Here is a 17,270-nt window from a genome sequence, read left to right as displayed (position 1 = left end):
ACTTTAAAATATTTAGCTATTTATACATGGTGTAAAATGAAACTTGCACGTTGTGCATTACACTTGTGTATTTCTAAGTCACCTATAAACACTTAAAATTGAAATTTATAGACTCTGGACAAAAGCTTGAGATACTTCAAATTACTGCTGAACACAGTTTATAGTTTGAATTTAGTAATTTATTGTCGGCTATCAGTTTGACGAACACGTGTTATAACATGTACTAAATATTGCTTAAAATGGGTTTAACTTGTATAAAATAACTTTAAGGAAAGCAGAATATACATTTGAAATTTATTGAATAACAAAGAACAATGATATTTCGTCTATACTTTTTAAGAACAATGCTTTTTCAATTTTGATAATACCCCTCCCCTTCTATTTTGTTAAGCATGCTAAAAATTATCGCAATGCCACCTATGCATACTCTATAAAAATCTAGAGAAAGAAAATGTTTTTACTGCATCATGTCTAATTGTGAATATCTTTGTAATTGTCGAATCTGCTCTTCAGCGTGTTTTGCCTCCAGCATAACTCATGTAAATATTATGAATCAAATTATTGATTTTGATTACTAATAACATCACATTACATGAGGCGAATGACATTTGATGTTATTTATATATATATATCATCTACTTTGAAAACAGGGTATTGTTTGTTGAGAAATTTTCCTCGACATATCAGGGATTTCATTGTAAATTCAATCATAGCTATCTGCTTTTATCTTAATAAGTGTCAACTATTGTGCAGTTATTTTAAATTGCCTTCAAAGTGGAGACTCAGCATTATAAAGTAATCAGTTTAAAATACTGAAAAGTATTTTGACTGCGTACGTGTTACAAAAGGTATAAAGAAATTATAAAAACTAAATGATGAAAATATTATTGAGGTTAATAACATGCAAAATAATGTTGCAATTAAAGAAACATATCTCCATTTTCAAAATGTGTAGAAGTTAAAATCATGTTTAAGCAATATGTTGTATATGTACAAATTATAACATATACGAGGTACTTTCGGACATATTATAACATGTATGTTTGGATTGTGCAAGTTATATCGTGTACAATATATTTTTACATGTTATAACATGTACAAAATCGCAGTTTGTACACGACATATATATACATCAATGTGAATGATTTTTTTCTCTCTATTTCTATACAATCAGCACAATTTATTAATATAATGAAAAATTAGTATATTTTAACTATTGTTTATTTTGCTTATTATGTTATGAATAAGTATATTGTATTTAATCTGCCCTTTAAAGGACACCTTGATTGGTTAATAAAATTATCAAGATTTATTGATAACACGCACACATAAATGTGTTACATGAGGTAAAAGTTTAACACTCAAACAATATAATGAGGCATAATGCATTCTGTACTTTTAAACGGATAAAAATAAATTTGTAGATATTTTAGAATAAACAAGCACTTTCTTTGTAAAATTAAAGTCGTACGTATAGAATTACGCATTACATACTAGTATGGACAATTGATGTATTGTGGATTAATAGTGTAATATCTGGGTAGATGTTCTATAATTACCAATAGAATCATGCTGACATAAATAATTAAACGTAAAATTTATCACTAACACATTCATGACATAAAGTACGTAGTTTCCATGGTCTTGGTACATTTTGTAATACGTAAGCCTGATTTCCTTGTCAAATACCTTTTTTTTTTAGTCTATGATGAATTAGATTTTCTGTTCAGATAGTCTGATCCATTTGTTTTCCTTCAAATATTCTATTGTCCTCGAGATGAATATGCTATATCGCCAAACCATTAGGTAAAAACTGATAACTCAATATTCAATCAAGTTTTTTTATATCACAAAAGGCAATCTGGTTCGTAAAAAGATATCCATCCAGTGTTTTGAATTTTGAAACATAATAACAGAGATTTCTTGATTCAAGCAGCAGCCTGTACTTAGCTCTACGGAGTTCATCTTTTTTTTTATACTTTACACCGGTATAGATAAAAGCAACAGTGGAATACCGCTGTTCAAAGTCATCAATAAATTGAGAGAAAACAAATCCTGTTTATAACCTTATATTTTATTCTACTATTTTTCATGCTGTTAGGCTACTGGTAGAATTCTCGGGGACAGATTGTCTACCAGCAGAGATTTTGGTCCGGTGGTATTAATAAATAAAGGCAACAGTAGTATACCGTTGAAATCAGTCTATACCTAACTCGATTGGCAAAGGAAATTTTCCCAATTTTTCATACACCACAAATTTAGGTTCAGTATTAATAATTTTTATAATTCTTTTAGAAAATTTCAAATGCATCTGTTGAATTATTTTCAAATTCTCAAAACTTAACCTCAAAACCATAAAGAATTGAGTGTATCAAAGAATAAAAAACATTTCAGTTGCAAGTTTATTGGAATGTTTTAGTTTCTAACCATTCGATATATAAAATCCATCGATTTTTGCGCTTAGTCAATAAGTTTGTTTTTGTATCTAAAAAGTAACGTTATATCTAAAGATAACACATAAATAAGAAAAGTCTTCAACAACCTCAAGTCCATTGTGATGCAATCGTCCTGCTCTCCAAGTTTAAGAAATAATTAGGTACCAGGCTAATAATTAATACGCCAGACGCGCGATTCGTCTACTTAAGACTTACCAGGGACACTCAGATCAACATAGTTATAAAGACAAACAAGTGCAAAGTTGAAGAGCATTTATGACCAAAAATTCCAGTGTAAATGCATATCACAATGGTAGAGAGTTTTTCAAAAACTACTTTAGTATTCTGTCTGTACCAAGATCTTTTGTTCTATAATGATAAAAATGAAGATGTGTTATGGTTGCCAACTCTCCACAAGAGACTAAATGACACTGAAATTAACAATTATAGGTCAACGTACAGCCTTCAACAATGAACAAAGCCCATACCGCATAGTCAGCTATAAAATGCTCCTATAATGACAAATGTCAAACAATTCAAACGAGGAAACTATCGGCCAAATTTATGTACAAAAACTCCATTTAAAAGTTCAATATAAATTGGACCACTAAACAGACTTGTATATCAATATCATTTAAATGGTCTTCATCACTTGCATTCATGATTCTAAAACATTCATGGATTGCTTCAATACAGACATAGGGTTTGTCTTTTTTGTACTCATATTATTTTTGTTGGTGTCTTCCAAAATACCTTACAGTAATTTTTCGATAATGATCCCAGTTGATCAGAACAGTTTTTCTCTATACCGCTGATAAGTTATGCTAAGTGTTTTGTGGTATTCCTTGACCGTACTATGCATTGCTAGTTTATCAGCACCTGATCTCACTGTATTATACAAGTTTCTAGCCTTGTGATACTCATAACTTTTGTCTTTACAATTTTTATCAAACTATGGTTTATTTTGCTGTCGGGATGAACCAGTTTCTTTTGTCTGTACTCTTTCTGTCGTATCTAAATTTTTTATTAATTATTTATAAATTATCTAATCGTTTTTAAATAGACCGTTCACCATTTCAAGAGTAACATTATTTGTGTCAATATTACTCAAAACGTGACCAATCTGTTGTGAACTGCCTGGAGCAAGGACGTAAAAGTCCAATCAACGTGAAACCGAGCACACATGTTTCCTATGATAATTTTAATGCTAAATAAGAGTTTTGACCCCAATTTTACGGTCCACTGAAAATAGATAATGATAGTGCGAGTAGACCATCCGTGTATTATGGACATATTCTTGTTTAATTTGTCTTTCCAGAAAAGATTAATCTGTAACAAACTGCCTTAGGCTGATATGGGTATTATACTAAACTGGGATTGTATTTCAATCATAGGTAGCAATACACAGTTAGGAAAAAAATTAAAATTGACACTCATAATTTCTAACCACCTTTTCTCCTTCCTTTTAAAAAAATAATACTTTATATTTGTGTTATGCATGTGTATATTATTGGAAAAAACATCTTCCATAGATTTTATTTCAAATAGTTATAATGGTGAAATACAATCTCTTCTTGGTGTAATCATGGCAACAATCTGCTTTTATTTGATACAAAATTGCAAAAAAATGGGAGGTTGGAAATGCCACAAAAAACTAAAACAAAAATGGTCAAAAGGAGAAATTCAAATCCAATACAGTGATACCTTTCATGAAACCATAGACATTTATCTAGCAAAAGGTCCAAACAAATCATATGCAATTCGGCTCGTTTTTCCATAAAATGTAATTAAAAGGTCATGGGTCAAATCTTTGTTGAAAAACACTACACTAATATCTGGACCTATGGGCGGTACGGATGTGAAAAAACCGGACTGTCAAACAGACAATGGCCTATAAAACATGATAACACAATTTAAATGTTCAAATAAACCCACTTGGAAGGCTATATTATTCTTCAATTATCTCAAAATCAGATTTATTGTACAAAACCTTTCATATTTTAAAAAATCCATGACCAAAAAAACTAAACTTGTAACTGTGTATTGCAACCATAGGTTTTACTGACGATGTCTCTGATTTAAGTGATGATTGAAAGACGTTTTGCACAGTGGCCCTGCTTTGACATGAATACATCGAGGAAGTTCTGTGTAGAAACGGAAAAATACTTCTGCAATTTATAAATGATTGTTGATTGTTTTTGTTTAGCGTTTGTGCTCGTATGCACTCCGGACTGTTTGTTGCCCGACATATTGTATAGATTGTGTCGGTCTATTGTTGAAAACAATTTGTTGCCTTCTAGATTAAACCGCACATCTACTTTTGTTCATATTCAGAATATCTATAGAATTCTTGAAATCGTTATTTATACTGGGAATTACTAATTTCACACATTCTTGTTTGAAATCAAATCAATTATTTAAGCGTTAACAATGGCATCAAACTTTTAACACATCAAAAAGAAATAAAACAGCCATGATTTTTCCACTTGATAGAAACTCTGCGTACGGCCTATCGTTACATTTACCCAAAGAGTGTATCCAGTCGAACATGCATTTTTTGTACACAACATATTGATATTAATGTGGCAAATCTTCCTATTTGCTTATTTGTTTGTGGTTTGACAATTCACTTGTTGACAGATAATTCCGAGGTTTGATAGAGATATTTTCTCATAGAATTGCAGGATTATAGAACTCGAAGGTTTTTTTGTGTTTATCATTCGATTCTTAATATTGATTCCTGTCATATTTCGTAACCAATATACGAAGATAGTTCTTGGAATGGCAGCACAATTGGATTACCATGCCTATACCAGATATATAACTAATAGGTCTTTTGAAACCAAACATAAGCAAGATTGTTCATATACAGTTAATCGCTTACACCAATTTTATTAGTTAAACTGCTGCTTTTCTATCAAGTAATTTGGTAAATCGATTAATTGTGTTTTAAGGACGCATTCGAATAAACTATCGATTTTTGAAACATTGTCAATTTTTTATATTATAATTTTACGTTTATTTTTCGAAAATCACAATTTCAAAAATAAAAGCTTGACGGAAAGCATTGATTTTAAACATTTTCGTTACTTTTTGAATTCTAAACTAGAGAACGTGAGACGTTACCATCTGTGAAGCTATCAATTATCTTGTTTAGCTCTTTCCACGTAGCCGCCTGACCTCTGTCTTAAAAAAAACCTGTGTACGTGAAAAAGACCAATGAATCAATCAAAGGGTTGGCTTACATACATGTAAAACAAAAAATAGAATAACACAATTATACTGCAATGTTTATTCGGACATTATAATTAGGAATTTGAAGCCATCACGAAGTCCATCCAGCTTTTGTACACACCAATTCGAGTGTAAACGCTAGGACGACTTCCTGGACATCCACTCGCGCCCCAGGATGTAACGCCAGCCAGCTGACCAGAACAAACCATTGGTCCTCCACTGTCTCCCTAATGATAAATATAGATGATATATATATAATGGACGTGTTAAAGAGTATATATATATATATATATATATATATAATAATATTTTTAAATTTGCAAACTACATTTCACATCAAATAATAACAGTTCGTTAAAATATTGTCACTAGCACTTTCATGCCTTCTGGCAATCTTCAGGCGACGTTTTAACAATGTCCTTGACGACACTGCCGTATATATATATATATATATTTATGTTAGATTTCTGACGAATAAAAATACATTATATAAAAAATAATATAACATCTACACATACTGAACACACATGTCGTATGACTCATGTTTCTCTCTTGATATCTTAAATATTTTCTCACGAAGCGCTTTTTTTTTTATCCAACACGGTGAATATTGATAAATGTCAAAGCCTATAACTTTCATGCGAACAATTTCTTCGTAAAGAAACAATTTAATCCACATAACAAATATGAAACGCTGTAATATATATATATATATATAAAGCTTCATACAGAAACTTAATCAGTACCCATGTAAGAATATGCATCACTTACATTGCAAGCACCGTAACCAGTTCCTTGGAATATACAAATATGGCCGTCAAGTATGTTGTTGCCAGTCCAATAGTTTTTACACTCACTGTTTCTTAGCACTTGCATGCTTAATGCTTTTAAATTAGTGGGTAAACCGCCTGGAAAATAAAAACTGACAATTTCATAAATAACGCGTACCAGAGAAACATTATTAATTATATTTTTTTTAATCATGCAATTGTCAATAAACAAACTTACTTCCTCAGGTAAAAGTTGACCATGAAAATTTTGAAATGTTATGTTTTGTCCCATTTGGTTTTGAACTCTCTAAAATTGTATCCATGTTTAGCGTCTCGAACTTTTGGGCTTCATATGGTACCGAATGTATGGATTCCCAGAACAAATGTTGTACACTACGAAATAAGTGTCCCATATTTTGATAATTATATGAAATGATTAATGGCGCTGTTGGTGGAACGACACTTTCCAAGGGTTAAATCCACTCAATAGACAGAACTTTGGATATTACATAATTTGAATAACACGTTTAAATTTCATCCCAATATTTATAAAAAGAGAATATACGTCAACTCTGTTTTAGTTAGATGTGTTTCTATTTGTTTCCGTCTGATGTGTTAAGCCTTTTTCAACTGATTTTTATGGTTTGTTCTTATGTTGTACGGTTACACCACTGTCACATGTTAGCGGCGGGCTAGCATCCCGCTAGCATGTTTAACCGCGCCACATTCTGTTTTCGTTCATTTTTTGTACATGTATAGGCTTTGTTCATTGTTGAAGCCTGTACGGTGACCTATTATTGTTAATGTCTGTGTTTTTTTTTGGTCTCTTGTGGAGAGTTGTCTCATTGGCAATCATACCACATATTCTCTCTGATATATACCTATATTTTAATTTACGATGGATGAGAGGGGGGAATTAAAAACTATAAAACTTTGTCATTCTTTGACAAAATAAAGTTTATATAACGCTAATTAAAAGTATGAGTAACGGATCTCTTGTTAAGACAAGGTGTGACATTTTAAGATTTTGTAATGATTATACACTGAAAACCGCTTTTGTGTGACTTGAAAGGAAACTTAACAATAGAATTTTGAAATCAGGTATGGAAAGATAGCTGTTATGATATGCTTTGAGAAAATGAAAAGAAAATTTGTGGCACATCTCCTGGACGTGTTTTATTGCGGCAAACACAATCCATGAATTACTTGTTTATTCCTTTATATTATTAAATTGTCTGAGTTATCTCCCTTAACATGGCAAATAATCGTTCTGAAAAAAACACCAGAAAAACGGTCTTGAATTAATAATATGAAAAACATTATGATGAAAAGTCATACAGATGAGTTGCATAGCTTTCTAAAAATTGGCAGTATTCAATACATTTTATGATATATATTCAAAGAATATTCACTAGGATCATGTGAACCTTTTCAAAGGAACCATAGACTTATATGGTCCACAAGTATTGCAAGAATTTGTTTGAGGTATGAACTTACATTTTTCTGCCATGTTTTGTTTTAGTTTTATGAACTTACATGTTCCACAAGTTCTACTAGTTCTGCCAGACTTTGTTTTAGTAATGTCCTTACATGTTCCATAAGTTCTGGGACACTTTGTTTCAGTAATGTACTGACATGTTCCACAAGTTTTGCCAGACTGTGTTGTAGTTATTTACTTACATGTTCCACAAGTTCTACTAGTTCTGCCAGACTTTGTTTTAGTAATGTACTTACCTGTTCCACAAGTTCTGGCACACTTTGTTTCAGTAATGTACTGACATGTTCCACAAGTTTTGCCAGACTGTGTTGTAGTTATTTACTTACATGTTCCACAAGTTCTACCAGACTTTATTTTAGTTATTTACTTACATGTTCCACATGTTCTGTCATACTTTGTTTCAGTAATGTACTTACATGTTCCACAAGCTTTGCCAGACTGTGTTGTAGTTATTTACTTATATGTTCCACAAGTTCTACCAAACTTTGTTTTAGTTATTTACTTACATGTTTCACAAGTTCTGCCATACTTTGTTTCAGTAATGTACTTACATGTTCCACAAGTTTTGCCAGACTGTGTTGTAGTTATTTACTTACATGTTCCACAAATTCTACCAGACTTTGTTTTAGTTATGTACTTACATGTTCCACAAGTTCTGCCCCATCCAGTGATTTCACATGTCTGGCCAGCAAACTCGTCGGGACTTCCTGTTGCCAAAGTAATGGCTGAAATACTTCCGGTTAATGACAAACTGGATGACATTTTCATCATTGCAATGTCATTTGGGAATGTTCCAGCTCCTGAGTTGTAATTTTCGTGCTAAAAAAAGAGTATATAAAAGGATATTTCATGTCGCTTTTTTCACAATACCAAAATGCAATGTAATAATGCTTGTTAAACACAAAATTGTGTGTTTTTTCAGTAAGTTGTTTTGCAGTCTACTTTCCAAATGTTTGTACTACAATCTGTTTTACAAATCAAATATCTCGTTAATATATTACAAAGGACTTTTATGTAAACTCAAGAGCCAGTAGGGTTACCTTCTTCGACATTGATATGTCTGTATGACATTACTTTCATCTGACTTATAACAGTATATTGATGAAAATTTACATAATATAATTGTTTTTGCCTATTAGTTTTCATAACAGAATGCAGACAATATATGAATTATATTTCAGAATGACTTATATTTTATTGTATATGACTTGGGATGTCATAGCTTATATCTTATGCCCGATGATTATATTCGGACTTATTTCCAAACAATCCATCATGACATATCGGTTCTTCTACATGTTAATGTTTATGCTTCTGTGATGCCGAACACGTAATAAATGAGGAAATCAGGTTATTAGTGATTTTTGTCAATTTTGGATAATTTATTTACCAGAAACCCCGTTTACCTAGATTCACTGTAGTGTCGTATATATATACTGTTTATATTGAACAAAATAAGCTGTCTTACTTCTTCATTTTGGTACTGAAAAATTAAAGTTTACTTATATTTGAATACTATTATGTATGTTATCAAAATTATAAACATTATTGTCGACTCTGAAAATATAATGTAACGGTAAATTATATTTAACGTTAGACAAATCTGTCGAGTCTCTAAAATATAAAAAGCTTGTATCTTACCTCCTATAAATTTCTAGGAATATCATTGGTTAAAAGCAACCGCGTGGAGACCGTGTATATTTAAAATAGGATTAGTAGGCGTGGTTTCGTATAATGTCATAAAATCACTGTGTAACTAATGATACACAACTGTGTTTAGGGTGATATGTAATTTTGTCAATACTAGACAAACACATATATTACCCTGTATGTACAGGAATAAATGATCAGAATATTACCGATACGATGAGCTCTATACTTCTCGTAGTCCCACCACTAGCATGAGCTGAAGATCCTGCTCGTATCCTGTAGTCCTGTCTGAATACAGAGAAAAAAGAAAATATGTGTTTTATTATCCATCAGCAATAAGGGAGAGAAAAATGTGGTTTCATATGACTGGTGGTCTTTTACACGTTCAAACTATATGAAACACACTACAAAGGGACCTACAACTAATAGTCTTATAACAAAGGGTTTTACTAAATACAAGTGGTTACTTCAGAAGGTTTGACACTATAAATTCCAAATTGACTTCATATTTTCATCTTTCTTATCACTAAATTAACCATAAAGCCTGTTGTGTTGATCGTTGGTTACCTCAACCCACTCCGGAATCGACCAATCATGAAAAACTGACCGCCAAAAATAGCCAATGGTGTCAATGTGGCGTTTAACACAAAATAATCCATTTGCTGTGCTGTACTAGTATATTAGTTTTTTATCTTCCCAAAACGCCACAAAACATGGCTTGAATATCGATTTTTATTTACTTGTAAAACAATGTCAAAACAAAATAAAATAAAAGACATGGAGACCGAAAAACCCAAATAATCCGTTTGGAAACGGTTTTAAAAGAATGTCAAGAAAGATTTAGTGTAAACCGATACTCAGAAATATGTTGAAAATGAAAGCGCTAAATCAGATATAGAGATGTTACTTTTTTTCTGAAAAAAGTGCATTTGACCATCCACCCGCCTTGCAGTCATTCAATGTTCAGTTCTTCATTACTTTAATCATATATTAGTAGATCTTGATGTGGGCATTTAAGTTAAGAATTTTTGTGTTATCACAATATATCTATTCACTTACGGTCTAGAACTGTCGACACAATGTGCAGCCGTTACAATCCAGTCAGCATTCACAATGGCACCTCCACAAATATGGCTATTACTTCTTTGTAGGGACACTTGATGAGGGTGCTGGGAAATTGTTGTATCTTCACCACCGACGATTTTCCCTTTACTGTCATCGACCTAGAATAATAAAATATCAAAATTTATAATAATAATAATAACAATTTATAGGGTTGTCAACATGTGCATACATATTATATGCCTTTCTGTCCGGACTTTATAAAATGCGGAATTATGTGCCAAATTCTTTCTCATTCTTAGGGTAATTTTAATCTATCTTTTCCATGTTTGCCCATTATACTTATTTCGTTATGTTTTAGCACCCCCCTATTCTCTATTCTTGATTTTTTATTTGTATTTGTCCTTTTTAAAACCAATTTTAAACCCCATTCCAACAGTTGCAAAGAGGAATGCCAATTATTCCTGGTTTTTTCCCATCATGATCAATTCTTCAAAAGACTTTCAATTTTTATATAAACAATAAAGAAAGTGACACCTTTTTTAGACTTCGACCCTCGGAGTGAACCAACTACAGGGAAAATTGTTTATATTTCTTTATTTAAAAAAAATAGATGTCGCATGATTGCCAACGGAACAACTGTCCACAAAATTATACCCAGTTATTTACAAAAAAGAAAGCTTACCGGCCATTTGTCTCCCCTTTCTACACTTTCTATCAGCTCTTTTGCCGGTTGCCATATGTCAACAGCAGAGGCTATAATAATAAATAAAGAGTAAGAAATGCGATAGATTATTTACGACAAACCAAAAAGACACAACGCGTAATGATAATTTACAGTTTGTTGCTCATTTTTGTAAAATCAATAATGTTTATAATTTATTTTTTTGAATAATAATTGATTCCAAAAGTAGCTTGTAGAGATAACAGGATATCTTTATACAATGTTAGACAAATTAATTATATATGCAACATATCACATACAAATACACCAACAAGTGGCCTTGTTCTCATTTTAGCCCACTTTAAATAATTAATCTTGAGATACAATTCACCAAAAATGTATTTACCCGCTTCCACTAAGATACAATTATTTCTTTATTCAACTTCAAAAGGCAAAATGACGCATCCTTAATGTATTTTCTTATTTTATAAATGAATAAATACCATCAAATATGTTGATATCAATGACTGAAATGACCTAATTTTAGAGCTTTTTGAATATATTCGGGTAGGTAACATAAACAAACATATATATGAAGCACCAACACAAATGTAATAGACTAGAAACAATAGTTTGAACAAGTTTTATCAAAAACATACCAGCTACAATCAGTGTAAACGCAAGTACTAAGGCTCCCATCTTTCTTTTTCCTAGATGTCCGATTAGTGACAAACTTTAAAATATTAAGCTTTTTATACATGGTGTAAAATGAAACTTGCACGTTGTGCATGACACTTGTGTATTTCTAAGTCGCCTATAAACACTTAAAATTGAAATTTAAAGACTCTGGACAAAAGCTTGAGATACTTTAAATTACGGCTGAACACAGTTTATAGTTTGAATTTAGTAATTTATCGTCGGCTATCAGTTTGACGAACACGTGTTATAACATGTACTAAATATTGCTTAATATGGGTTTAACTTGTATAAAATAAATTTAAGGAAAGCAGAATATACATTTGAAATTTATTGAATAACAAAGAACAATGATATTTCGTCTATACTTTTTAAGAACAATGCTTTTTGATAATACCCCTTCCCTTCTATTTTGTTAAGCATGCTAAAAATTATCGCAATGCCACCTATGCATACTCTATAAAAATCCAGAGAAAGAAAATGTTTTTACTGCATCATGTCTAATTGTGAATACCTTTGGAATTGTAGAATCTGCTCTTCAGCGTGTTTTGCCTCCAGCATAACTCATGTAAATATTATGAATCAAATTATTGATTTTGATAACTAATAACATCACATTACATGAGGCGAATGACATTTGATGTTCTTTATATATATATCATCTACTTTGAAAACAGGGTATTGTTTGTTGAGAAATTTTCCTCGACATATCAGGGATTTCATTGTAAATTCAATCATAGCTATCTGCTTTTATCTTAATAAGTGTCAACTATTGTGCAGATATTTTACATTGCCTTCAAAGTGGAGACTCAGCATTATAATCCATCAGTTTAAAATACTGAAAAGTATTTTTGACTGCGTACGTGTTACAAAAGGTATAAAGAAATTATAAAAACTAAATGATGAAAATATTATTGAGGTTAATAACATGCAAAATAATGTTGCAATGATAGAAACATATCTCTATTTTCAAAATGTGTAGAAGTTAAAATCATGTTTAAGCAATATGTTGTATATGTACATATTATAACATATACGAGGTACTGTCGGACATATTATAACATGTATGTTTGGATTGTGCAATGTATATCGTGTACAATATATTTTAACGAGACTTTCAAGTGTTAAGCAGTGGACTTTTATGACATTTGGCTAGATGTAACATAATGTGCACAGATAAATTAAATTATAGAATATTTAAATGGTGTTACAGTAATCTCTTAATAAGAGAAGAAATTGGTGTTTTAGGATTATGTCTAAGTTTGAAGAATGTAATTTAGATTTGTATACAGATTTAAAGAATGTATTGTATAAACAAAATATTACGCAGATAGAAGAAGTTTTATTTGATAAATAAATTGAAAACTGTCAAAAAATTGCGGACTTATAAATTGTTTAAAGACAGTTATGGAAGTGAATTATATTTATCTAAAAATTTATCGTATAGATATATAGGTGCTTTTGCTAAATTTAGATGCGGAGTAGCTGCATTAAGAATTGAAACAGGGCGGTATGAAAATAAAAATGTAGACGAAAGAGTGTGTTTTATGTGTAATAATAACATAGAAGACGAAAAACATGTAATATTATCATTCGCTTTATATGCAGATTTGCGCTTTTGTTAATATAATGAAGCTATGAAATATAATGTAAATTTTAATGATTTGTCTGATGATGATAAATTTGTGTATTTATTTACGAACATTAATTGTTATGATATGGTTGCCAAAACCTGCTTTGATATTTTAAATAGAAAAAATACCTTTTTATATTCTTTTAATGAAATTATTTTAATAATCGTATGTATTTAAACTAGTTGTATATAGAAATTGGTTTACAATCTCTCATAATTCTTAATAGAATGGTACGTGTATTTTATATCTGTGTATTGTCTGTTTTATATTGTGTATATACTCTGTATGTACTGTATATTTATGTATTGCAAGTAGTGAGACTATAATAAAATATTGAATCTGAATCTACAATTATCAAGATTTATTGATAACGCCCACACATAAATGTTAACAGGAGGTAAAAGTATAACACTCAAACAATAAAATGAGGCAGAATGCATGCTGTACTTTTAAACGGATAGAAATAAATTTGTAAATATTTTAGAATAAACAAGCATTTTCTTTACAAAATTAAAGTCGTATGTATAGACTTTCTTATTACATAATAGTATGGACAATTGATGAATTGTTGATTAATATTATAATATCTGGGTAGATATTGGTTTCAATAATTACCAATAGAATTATGCTGACATAAATAATAAAATTTAAAATTTATCATCAACACATTCCTGACATAAAGTACGTATTTTCCGTGGTCTAGGTACATTTTATCAACATCCCGTCTCGATTGGAATACGTAAGACCGATGTCCTTGTTAACAGCCTTTCTCATTTGTATGCGAGCTTACTGATGAGTCTTTTGTAGACGAATCGCGCATCTGACACAATTGCAATATTTTAATACTAGAATCTATGATGAATTAGATTTTCTGTTCAGATAGTCTGATCCATTTGTGTTCCTTCAAATATTCTTTTGTCCTCGAGATGAATATGCTATATCACCAAACCATTAGGTTAAAACTGATCACTAAATATTCGATCAAGTTTTTTTTATCACAAAAGGCAATCTGGTTCGTGAAAAGATATACTAACCCAGTGTTTGAAATTTTGAAACATAAAAACAGTGATTTCTTGATTCAAGCAGCAGCCTGTACTTAGCTGGACGGAGCTTTTTTACTATTTTACACCGGTAAAGATAAAAGCAACAGTAATATACCGCTGTTCAAAAGTCATATATCGATTGAGAAAAACAAATCCTGTTTACAACCTTATTATTTATTCTACTATTTTTCATGCTGTTAGACTACTGTAGAATCCTCGGGGACAGAGTGTCTACCAGCAGAGATTCTGGTCCGGTGGTATTGATAAATAAAAGCAACAGTAATATACCGTTGAAATCAGTCTATACCTTACTCGATTGGAAAAGGAAATTTTCCCAATTTTTCATACACCACAAATTTAGGTTCAGTATTTCTAATTTTTATACTTCTTTTGGAAAATTTCGAGCGCATCTGTTGAATTATTTTCAAATTCTCGACCTCACCTCGAAACCATAAAGAATTGAGTGTATCAAAGAATAAAAACATTTCAGTTGCAAATTTATTGGAATGTTTTCGTTTTTAGCCATTCGATATATAAAACGCATCGATTTTTGCATTTAGTCAATAAGTTTGTTTTTGTACCTAAAACAGTACCGTTATATTTAAAGATTACACATAAATAAGAAAAGTCTTCAACAACCTCGTCCATTGTGATGTAATCGTGCTGCTCTTCAAGTTTCAGGAATAAATAGATACCAGGCTAATAATTAATACGCCAGACGAGCGTCTCGTCTACATATGACTTACCAGGGACGCTCAGATCAACATAGTAATAAAAACAAACAAGTGCAAAGTTGAAGAGCATTTATGACAAAAAAATCCAGAAAAGTTGTGTCAAATACGGACAAGGTTATCTATGCCTGGGATAATCCCTGCATGCAATATCACACCAAAAAACTCAGTGTAAATACATATCACAATGATAGAGAGTTTTTGAAAAACTACTATAGTATTCTGTCTGTACCAAGACCATTATCGTGTTTCAAGTATCCACAACCTCTTGTTCTACAATGATAAAAATGAAGATGTATTATGGTTGCCAACTCTCCACAAGAGACCAAATGACACTGAAATAAACAACTATATGTCACCGTACGGCCTTCAACAATGAACAAAGCCCATACCGCATAGTCAGCTATAAAAGGCCTCTATAATGACAAATGTCAAACAATTCAAACGAGAAAAATATTGGCCAAATATATGTACAAAAATAACTCCATTTAAAAGTTCATTATAAATTGGTCCATTAAATAGCGCATTTATATCAATATCATCTAAATCGTCTTCATCACTTGCATTCATGATTCTAAAATAATCATGGATTGCTTCAATACAGATAGAGGGCTTGTCTTTTTTTTTGTACTCATATTATTTTTTTGGTGTTTCCCAAAATACTTTACAGTAATTTTTCGATGATGATCAGAGTTGATCAGAAAAGTTTTTCTCTATACCGCTGATAAGCTATTAGGCGAGTGTAATATTTGAAAAAGACGTCTATTTAATGACTTTAATGCACCCACCTAACACACGGCTAATGTTTTTTCAAATGAAAGAATAATGATTAAACTTTGATTTTTACCCGGTCGTCACAAAATCGTACGGTGCGGTTTTTGTAAAATTGACGTTTATTTCAGAAATTAGTTGAAAATCATAAAATTACGACATGTTTTTCAAGCAAAGGAAATTAGTCGTATCTCTTCTTTTAGACAGAATAATTAAGTGAATTAGATTCTTAAAATAAGGAAAAACAATATTTACAACTAAGTCCGCATGCTTTTGCATTCCTTCTAAATATTTGACATTTTGTACGAAAATTTTCATAATCCCGACCTTTCCAGATCTACAATTAAATTTGTATTAAATGTTTTTGCAATCTATCCGTTTTAGATCACACCAAATTACTCATCAGTTATCGTTTTTTCATTCAAGATCAAGAATTTATCTCAACATTTCTTAAAATCACGAATTTCTGTAATTTTATGATGTTGGGTAAAATCACTATAATTTCAGGAATCCCTTATCTATTTCGTTATCGTTTTTTACTGAATATATTAGTCGATTTCCGTGTACTTAATAGTGCTATTAGAGTACGATAAATCATATTTAAACGGTTCTATTTCTATCTTTAACTTCAGTGTAGCTTAAATAGATATAAAATCGTCCGAAATAATGATCAAATCAAAGTAAAGCATAGTTTTTGAGTTCTGTAGAATTCACCCCTTTCTAAATAAGGAATCGTATCGGAAAATTGTAGAAAAACTTCCGAGTCGTGTCAAATTTTCACAGTCCAGTTCACAATGAAACTCTTCCTTTGCTAAAAAACAAAAAAAACTATCCATTTATTGACACAGATGCATAGTCTGTCATATATTTACTACATAGAAACTATGTAGTTATTAACACTTAAATGAAGATACAGTTGTATTGCCGCAGTGGGAAAACGAAAAGATGAAAGTTTACAGAAGACTGGTCGATGAATATGAAAAAAATGAAAACATCCCATTTGAAAATACAAAATATCATCAGAGTTGCTGTACATATTTCAAAAGTAAGCACAACCTATCAACTTCTGTTTTGTCTGTACA

The 17,270-nt window shown here is 31.0% G+C and overlaps 1 protein-coding gene across 1 annotated transcript; it reads right to left on the bottom strand.

Moving 5' to 3' along the window:
* Window positions 1-5,712: 5,712 nt before the first annotated feature.
* On the bottom strand, window positions 5,713-12,034 carry LOC139491151 (trypsin beta-like). Its single transcript, XM_071278568.1, has 7 exons — window positions 11,973-12,034; window positions 11,335-11,405; window positions 10,647-10,810; window positions 9,797-9,875; window positions 8,579-8,756; window positions 6,441-6,577; window positions 5,713-5,896 (listed from the first exon to the last, which is right to left on the bottom strand). Exons 1-7 carry the CDS (start codon window positions 12,010-12,012, stop codon window positions 5,744-5,746), a joined length of 822 nt encoding a protein of 273 aa, XP_071134669.1. The 5' UTR covers window positions 12,013-12,034; the 3' UTR covers window positions 5,713-5,743.
* Window positions 12,035-17,270: the final 5,236 nt, after the last annotated feature.

Source organism: Mytilus edulis, chromosome 10 (genome assembly GCF_963676685.1).
Source record: "Mytilus edulis chromosome 10, xbMytEdul2.2, whole genome shotgun sequence".
Lineage (NCBI taxonomy): Eukaryota > Metazoa > Mollusca > Bivalvia > Mytilida > Mytilidae > Mytilus > Mytilus edulis.
The sequence above is the reverse complement of the archived record's forward strand: the minus strand, read 5'-3'. Positions and strand labels throughout refer to the sequence as shown.